We start from the raw sequence: 9,015 nt of genomic DNA, 5'->3' as shown, positions 1-9,015 counted from the left end.
CTGTCTCGGCCAAGGTCTTGTAGCACGTGACGATTCGATATTGATCGGCCACGAGTTTTTTGATTTCGCTTTTTGAGGGAACATTTTCTACCATTATGGAGGAAGTTCAAGAGTTAAAAGAGACCAGAGACGAAATTCAGAGCCTTCTTTCAACTGCAACTCGACCTCGCCTCAAGAAACTTCTGCAAGATGAGTTGGCACTCGTAGAACGTGAGATCAATTCCGTGGAAAAACGAACAGAAAACCCGAACGAAGGTGAACCATGTGCCCAGGTCCAAGTGGAGAAAAAACCCGCAGTGAAGAAACCTCAAGTGACCCTAACAAAAATTACATCCTACGCTTGGGACCAATCGTCGAAGTTCGTGAAAATTTACATTACTCTGCCAGAGGTGGAAACTCTGCCAGAAGGAAACGTTTCTTCGAAATTCACCTCCAATTCCTTGGAGTTGAAGGTACTTGGACTGAAAGGCAAGAATTACCAATTTCAGATGGTCAATTTGCTTCATCCAATTGTCCCCAAGTCGAGCTCAGTGAAAGTTAAAACCGGGAAACTCAGTATCCTTCTGAACAAGAGCAAAGAAGAGAACTGGTCCTGTTTAACAGCAGCAGAAAACAAGAACTCAAAACAGCAACCAAAGTTTGATGAAAACAAGGATCCAGGAGAAGGCATCATGGATTTGATGAGGAAGATGTATGATGAGGGTGATGATGAGATGAAGAGAACCATTGCAAAGGCCTGGACAGAGTCAAGAGAGAAGCAAAATTCAGTAGATCCATTGGCGTGAGCTTAATTTGTGAGAACACTAAGCTGGTGACTGCACCACTCATAGGAACATTGCTCAAGTAGGAACTCTTAAAAAAAATTGTTTTCTGGTGAGCAAAAAATTCATAGATCAATAGGCATGGTATTACTTATTTAACGCACATAGCAAACATAACGAATCGACAGGAAGGGAGTGGAATGAACCAGACTAGGTTACTTAAGGCCTCCGATCTCAGCCTAGTATCGGCCATCCCTAATGGGGTAGTCAACATATTGGCAGATACTCAGTCAATGTGTCAACCAAAATTTGGTCAACATGTCCATTAACAGTGTCAGTCGATACTCGGTCAACCAACAGATTTAAATACTGTACACAAGATCCCCAGACTGGACTGGAATGGTACTGTGTTGACATGAAAAACAACCAAACTGGACCATAGTGAAACTAAAAGAACTAGTGTGAGCCAGAATCAGACTGAAATGGACCAGAATGAAACAAAATGGCCCAAGATAGAAACTAATAATGAAACTGGAATAGATCGGAATGAGTCTAAAAAGAAAAAAACAATGGGGCCATGTGTACTAAAGGCTTCTGCAGTTGAGTGTTGATCGATGCCCTCAGGCAACACTCTGTTGGCACTCGATTGACATCTCAGTCAAAAGTCAGCTAATTTTCGAAGATGCCATTGAGTGTCAATTGATACACATGAGTTGGTCGACACTTAGCTGATTATCAGCCAACTGTCAATCAAGTATCAATCAAGATGTTGATTGAGTGTCGACTGAGTAAGTAAGTAAGTAAGTAACAACTTTATTTACAGAGGGTAACACGTAACAACAAAAAACTGACGAACCAGTGGCCCTCTATCCTAAGTTAAGTATTGATTGAGATATCCATCAAGTGTTGATCAAGATGTTTATCGAGTGTTGATCAAGGGTATCAATCAACACTCGACTGTAGATGTCTTGGTATACATGATCCAAAACATGTTAATACATACAGTTTACAATCTAGCTCATTCCAGCTTATTCCAGTCTCCTGGTCCATTGTGGCCCATTCAGAGTCTATGGGGTCATTCTGCTCCATTCTATTCCAATCCATTCCTGTCAATATGTACTGATGGCAAGGCTGGACTTTTGTATTAGTGCCTCATTCCACAAAGCGCGCATCTGATTCATGAAAGCAAAGTGACCAGGTTATAAGTTTTTTTCAGTTCCATGATCCTGCTGCGACATTCCTTTCATTCCCCAGTTAGGGTCCAAACTTTAGGAATACAGGGTTTCTGGGACGATGTGTAGCTCATGTGTACATCAAGGGCAGTTAAGCTGTAAGCAGTAAAAGGCATAAGGCTGGGTGTGGTCACCAAACAATTGTCCTGTGGGAAGGATCTCTCTTTTGTGTATGCACCCTGTATTCTGTGATCACTGGGCAAGAAAAAGATAAATTTGTTTCTGTGTCTGTTTTAAAGTTTACATGCAGGAATGCCAGTAATCAATAAAATATGTTCCATTATTGCAGCTGAAATCAACTTTTTTCATTATTGTGTATTTTTACAATAATGATGCTTAGGTAATACACTGCAGATGCAGAGTCTATTTAACATTCTCCATTAAGTTGGTCTACATCAACTCTTCTTCAATTGACTCTTAGCCTTATAATTATACCTTGAAAACTGTTTTACCAACGATAGACTAAGTGCAAAGCTAATGTAATGTCACTTTGTTCATTTCGCTTCAGTTGTCTGTAATATACATTGTAGGTAAAGTTATGTACCGGTAAATGATGCCCTGTAAATGTGAATGATGTTATTAAAGTTATGCTAGCTTTAATGTTTTTGATGTATTTAGGGTTTGTCACAAAGTTTTGAAGTAGGCAGCAGTGGCAGATCTATGAGGCGGGTGTGCCCTCCCCCCCCCCCCCCCCCTCAAGATGAAGCCTTCTTCTTTGTATTAGATCATATTCGCTTTTAAAATTTGTTTACCTCACCAGTCAGTTATGCCATTTCTTGGTGGTGCACCCCTCTTAAGAAAAATCCTGCCCCTGCCCCTGGGCAGCACTATTGTTGAAACAGGTGGTTAATTTTGTTCTCTCTTTCTTAAAAAGGAATCATATGAACAGAGCAGCTCGATATTATATTTGATTTAATTTGCCTCCAGCCCCAGCAAATGTCTCCTCATACAAATCTTGAGGTCACAATCTTATTGTTAGTTACAATAGTGACTAACAAGATTTTGGCTTTCAGTAGCATTTGTTATGACCTTCGGTGTCAAACAGGAAACGCTGAGTTTGAATGAGTTAAAAGAAAAAAAGTCATCAGGAAAACTGAGAGAAAATTATAGAGGATGAGAGATTGAGTAATTCTATGTTTGATTTATATGAAACTACTGTGCATTGATTCTGTCACCCCATTTTTGAAATTATCTCACAACTCGAGGAGTCATAGAAGCTGAGTCAGGTGTATGAGATGTGACTTTTATGCAGCTTACACGGAGTAGTAACTCGGTTCCAACCAAGGGACTATGGGAAATCTATTGACGGCCATCTTGAACGCTCATGATCGAAGGAGTGAATAATTGTCTACTTTCATTCCTTTTTTTCTTATTTTGAGATGATCAAAGCAATTCTTGTATTCAACAACCATGGAAAACCACGGATGACCAAATTCTTTACTCATTACGTAAGTACCCTGCCTTCAAAAGGTTTTTGATTTTACACGATCTAGGAGAGCGCAAACTTTCCTTTACAATAAGCTTAATTCTTATTAGCAGTTAGCTAATGAAAATGATGGTAAGCTCAACTTATGCTTAGTTTACACGCAAACCAGGTAATAGCCTTTTTAAATTTTCAGTTGGTCAAATCCCCATCTCCCAGGCCAAAATTGCTTACTACTCAGGAGTTTATAGGCGACTAAATGCCACCCCGTACCTCTGGGACGTTAACATGGCGAAAAGGGGTAATGGACAAAACATTCGAACACCCACTTTCAACTTCCACTGTGTCCCAAGTATTGCTTACATCTCATTCAAATTTATAAGTAATAAAATGTTTACAAGAAAAACTGTTACCTTTAAATGCAACACAAAGCTTTCAAAGGCTTTTTTTGTTGCGAGCCACAACTTTTCAAAGAACAGAGTTGTTTCTTGATGTCGTCTACAGTCTCTTCAATTCCCCCTCCTCTGCCCCTTCCAGTCACCTCATTAATTATGATCACCTCATTATGACAGCCACTTTTTTGTCCTGGCAAAACTCTCGTACATTTCTATAAGAAAACCTTATTGATGCAGTGGCCCTATTAATATGGCCTATGGCCTCATTTTGAAATCCCAACCTATTTAATCCTTCTATATAAATATAACTTTATCCTGTTAATACCACCAATCAAACCAAATACTTATTCATAAATATTGACAAAATATTCATTGACCTTTGTTTCAAGAGGGATTCATATAACCAAGTCTGTTCTTTTTTCCTTTGAAAACTGAAAACATAAAGAATATGATGATGGCAATCCCTTACTCAGTGCCTATGGCCTAAGTGCTTTTTTAACTGTGAAATTGTCTTGTGCGAGAGTTGATTTTAGAAGAGTGATGAAATGAATTCTTAGGTTGAATACTGGATATGTTTTTCAAGCTGTTTTTAAATAATAACATAAAAATTAATGGACATTTGCAGGTATAATTAATTTTACGTAATTTTTTTTCTTAAATGTTTCAGTCTGAGGACATGCAGCATCAGATCATTAGAGAGACATTTCACATAGTCTCTAGGAGAGATGATAATGTTTGCAATTTCTTAGAAGGAGGAACGTAAGTTCTCCTGGTTTTTCTAAATGAATTAGCATCAGTTTACCTTGTAAGTTACATATCCCACTTTCTGGAAACATAACAGAGGTGAATACATGTATAACATTTTCTCGACAAGGATTAACTGTTAAGTAATTCATTGAAAAAAGTTAACTTGATCGATGCTCATTCTAGGTTGATTGGTGGTTCTGACTTCAAGATTATTTACCGACATTATGCTACTCTTTACTTTGTTTTCTGTGTGGACTCCTCTGAGAGTGAGTTAGGAATTCTTGATCTTATTCAGGTGAGCTGGTGTGAAAACGTTAACTTATAATTTGATTGTTGGTTGTAATAATTACATGCATGTCTGTTTGGTTGGCCAATGGTGACAGTTAATTTGATCAGAGAGATACATCCCAGGGACAAGACCCTAGGACTTCATTCATTGTGTATACATGCAGTGCTCAAAATTAGCGGTCGTCTGATCATCCAAGACAACCAAAACGTTTACCAGGCAACCAATTTTTGGTAAAATCAAGAGGCTGGTTGCCCAAGGAAAAAAACAACGGACAACCCAGCCAAAAATAGAAAATAAATTAATCATAAACAGTTCCCAACTTACATTACGGTTTTGTATTGTCAATGTTCCGATAGTGTGAAGTTAATAAAAATTAATTTGCCTCAGCTAAGCGTTTTCCTGTGTTTTGGATATCTGTGAATTTTACAAGACATTGCCAAGTACAAAAATGTAAGAGAAAAACACAAAGTTTTCTTGTCTGGAGGCGATCAAGATCAAAGACGCCATTTTGAATATGCCACAACTTAAACGCAGACTTCCGTGAAAACCATTGACTCACACTAAGAGATTAGTTCAAGCTTGACCGCCATGTGATTCTACACGGCGGGTAAATAAAGGTAGGATCGTTACCATAATTGTTCTCAAATTCTTTATTTCTTTACTAAGGAGACAAAAATGGATGTTTTTATGAGTAGTGCACTTAAATGTGTAGGTTTTTCTAACAGGCAACCAAGGATTCATCAGGGTAACCAAATTAATGTGTTTGGTTGCCCAGTTTTTGAAATAGGGACAACCTGGATTTTTTTTTTAATTTCAAGCACTGTACATGTGCAAGATCATTTTTGTTGTTATTACCGTTTTTGCCAGGCAATAAATAAAAGAGATCTGGCAACCATTAAGAAACAGAGACTTGCCAAAACAAAAAAAGACAAGGAGGTAAAAACTAACATTCCAGAATTTTATGATTGGTCTGTTGCACATGGTATATTTATGTAATGCACATTGTAATATTATATTTTTATCCCTATTGTAGGTATTTGTGGAAACTTTAGACAAGTGTTTTGAAAATGTTTGTGAGCTGGATCTCATATTTCATATGGACAAGGTGGGCAAAAACCAAAACTACATGTATGATAATTAAAGATTTAAAGTCAATCGTTAAAGCGCAGTTAATGGCGCGTGACGCTATTTACGTACAGTCACTAGCTTACTGTTGTTAAACGTAACCCAATAGAACTGTAAAGCATTAGAACATTATAGAAGTCTTTCTCGTGTTCCCCCCTTTACACCATAGAACGCGTGTTTATTGCTTGTGTTTGTCGGGGTACTTAAAGCATTACTCCCTAGGAACTGCAACATTAATATGTTCTTTGATAGACGCTCTTAAAGCACTGCATGTTTTGTGTTCAGTGTCAGTAGCTACTTCCACAGCATGTTTTAATTATTTTATAGACTTAAGGTTACCTGCACTTGTAGAGACATTAAAAACATGACAGCTTTCCCATTTGACTGAGGTCATACATTTTATCTACAAAAATCTAAACACAGCCAAATGTCTCTAACATGGATGTAAAAGGGGCCAAGCAGCAAGTCTGTGTTATGGAAGTGTCATTACTAATAAAAGAGAGGTAAAGATTGTATGAATTCTGAACTCGCTTGGACCAAATGACAGTCCGTAATATTGAGATGACCTTATTATGGAAGTGTCCGTAAGAAGAGTTTCAACTGAAATCACAACATTATTTTATGTACTATCAACTACTTAAAACACAAATCATTTGAAAAGGGTCACTGTACTTGATAAAAAGACAGCTCATTGCAAGAAAATAAGCCTTATTAACAACTCGAGTGTAGTTCTTAACATTGATACTTGGTAAGACATTACATACAGCCTTTTCTTGATTGGGCAAATATTTTTAGAGCTGTTTAAAATTAGGAAATTCATCTTTTTTTTTTAATGTTAAATTTCTACCACTTTTGCTCTAGCCTACATAGAGGGGCAGGTATGTTTTCCAGGTTGCAGGTTGAAAAATCGACTTTTAAGTTTGAGGTCTACTTAGCACTTTGGTTAGCCTGAATAGCATTCCAGTTAGCCTACATGAGCTTAGGTTGCTTGCGGTTAGCCTTTATACTGGGATTTATTTGATTTCAACTCAAATAAACAAGTCGTTTCAACCTGCAACCTGCAAAATATACAACTGTACCTGACGTGCATAGAGCTTTTTCACATTCGGTTTCAATTTTGTTCAGCTTCTATGGGAAATGCTTGGTATGCAAGCTACTTTTGCACAAGATTATGTGTATTGGGTTAAGGAACAAGTTTGTAGCAAAGCCATAAGAGTTACATTGAACATTGCAAATCAAGCTTATAAACATTGTCAGCATCGTCATGTCTTCCTTTCTACATGAGGATTAGGGCCAGAAAAATTTGCTTCATAGTGATATTATACCATTTGATATAAAATGGTAATAACAATAATATAATTATTCCTTGAAGCTCTTGCTGTAAAACACCTGGTAATGTTCGTCCATATGCTCTCTCTTGTACAGGTTCACTATATTTTACAAGAAATTGTGATGGGAGGCATGGTGTTAGAAACCAACATGTCTGAAATATTGACTCACATTGAAGCACAGAATAAACTAGAAAAATCAGAAGTAAGTGCTCATTTTACTCTCGACCGGTTCAATTTTTGTAGTTTGCTTGCTATATCATTTTATACTGTTGTGTTGTCCACGACAATCATGAGCATTTTGTTGGTTTGGTTTTCATTTACATGACTCAGGTACCTTGTGTCATTGTCATGCTGTAAACTTGTCACATGTCTCAATTTAGTAAAAGCTATACTGGGGTAAATCAGCCTTACAAGCAAGCCAATTGCAGAAAATAACCCAATAGTTTACTTTCCTCTTGGATACAATTTCTGTTTAAATCCACATCTACACTGTACATTGTATAGTATTAGCAGCATTTGGTTTCACATTTTGATAATCAGTGTCAATAACCATGCTTTATACCTTCAATTCCTTGACATGTGTGCTCTTGTGGCTCACATGTAACTTTGAACATTTTCAACCACTGAGCAAATGTGATGCTGTGGAAACTGTTTCTTTTTCCTAGTATGGGCAGGCACAGTACATTCGCTCTACATAGCAGTCATCTCTTTTCCAGTGGACTTAAAGCAACAGGTGCATGAAAGCGTAGGTGCAATATTAACGGTGCCTCTCGTGCTCTTCAAAGGGAAGTTACAACTGCATGGGGCTCATTTACTTAGGGTGATGCTAATAAATTATTCTTGTTCTTTTTTTTCCCTAGGCCGGAATAAGTGCCGCACCTCAGAGGGCCATGTCTGCTGTCAGAAATATTAGTCCTAACTTACACAATCTTCCAAAACCTAATCTAAATTTACCATCTATGCCGTCACTTCCACACATTAACTTGCCATCCTTTAAGTAGAGTTAGAGATGTCCTATTTTTCTAGTCAATATTGTGAATATTAATAAGCATAACAAAGTGGTTTCACCAGCAAAATAATTTTAATGTTCGTGTACAGGTTATTCTAAATTTAATTAATTCTTGTTGTTGGAATTTAGGTTTAAAATTGTTCTATTAAGTTAAACACAGCATGGATATTAAAGTTGACAAATTTCTGAGAGGCATACCATTCGACCGAAAATTCCAGATAAATTCAGTATGAAAATAAAATTGTTGGTAAGAAAGATGTAGATGTAACTCACAAGGCTGTCATCTTTTCTAGAAAATTTTGGAAAATGAGTAATAATTACTCAAATTGCATGAAACAAGAAAATGCTATTTTACCGAAAATTGACTTGGAGTCACTTAGGGCTTTTTTGCACACACCCCTTCGATTGCAAACCAGATGTTTTGGTCAAATGGAAAGTGCCCTTGGATTGCATTCCAACACAAAAGCACTGCATGATAAATAATTTTTACTTTAAGAGATGAAGCATGCGTACCTTTTTATTCTATGAAGCATTTATTTACCACTGGAAGTGTTCTCCTCTGTTGTTCTTTGTACTATTGGTGTTATTGTTTTTCAGTATAGCAGGAGATCATCTGCTTATGGTACCTTAACAAAAATGGGAAAATTGAGAAAAAAAAAAAGGGTTTTGGTGTCAATAAAAATGTTGATTGATGTTCATGTAA

At 37.1% G+C, this 9,015-nt stretch overlaps 2 protein-coding genes across 2 annotated transcripts; both read left to right on the top strand.

The window, feature by feature from the left end:
* Positions 1-7: 7 nt before the first annotated feature.
* Positions 8-2,593, top strand: LOC110054154 (calcyclin-binding protein-like). The gene has a single exon (XM_020760488.2). It carries the CDS (start codon positions 96-98, stop codon positions 783-785), a length of 690 nt encoding a protein of 229 aa, XP_020616147.2. The 5' UTR covers positions 8-95; the 3' UTR covers positions 786-2,593.
* Positions 2,594-3,279: 686 nt separating this feature from the next.
* On the top strand, positions 3,280-9,015 carry LOC110054146 (AP-3 complex subunit sigma-1-like). The gene is made up of 6 exons (XM_020760478.2): positions 3,280-3,441; positions 4,479-4,570; positions 4,742-4,853; positions 5,881-5,952; positions 7,398-7,505; positions 8,164-9,015. The coding sequence occupies exons 1-6, from the start codon at positions 3,373-3,375 to the stop codon at positions 8,302-8,304; spliced, it is 594 nt and encodes a 197-aa protein (XP_020616137.1). The 5' UTR covers positions 3,280-3,372; the 3' UTR covers positions 8,305-9,015.

Source organism: Orbicella faveolata, unplaced genomic scaffold, assembly GCF_042242905.1.
Source record: "Orbicella faveolata isolate gen_17 unplaced genomic scaffold, um_ofav_v1 contig_1, whole genome shotgun sequence".
Lineage (NCBI taxonomy): Eukaryota > Metazoa > Cnidaria > Anthozoa > Scleractinia > Merulinidae > Orbicella > Orbicella faveolata.
The sequence above is the reverse complement of the archived record's forward strand: the minus strand, read 5'-3'. Positions and strand labels throughout refer to the sequence as shown.

Coding starts and splice junctions, on each gene's coding strand:
- LOC110054154 (XM_020760488.2), top strand. CDS start 96: ATGGAGGAAGTTCAAGAGTTAAAAGAGACCAGAGACGAAATTCAGAGC.
- LOC110054146 (XM_020760478.2), top strand. CDS start 3,373: ATGATCAAAGCAATTCTTGTATTCAACAACCATGGAAAACCACGGATG. Junction 4,854..5,880: donor GAATTCTTGATCTTATTCAG/GTGAGCTGGTGT, acceptor TCCCTATTGTAG/GTATTTGTGGAAACTTTAGA. Junction 5,953..7,397: donor TCATATTTCATATGGACAAG/GTGGGCAAAAAC, acceptor TCTCTTGTACAG/GTTCACTATATTTTACAAGA.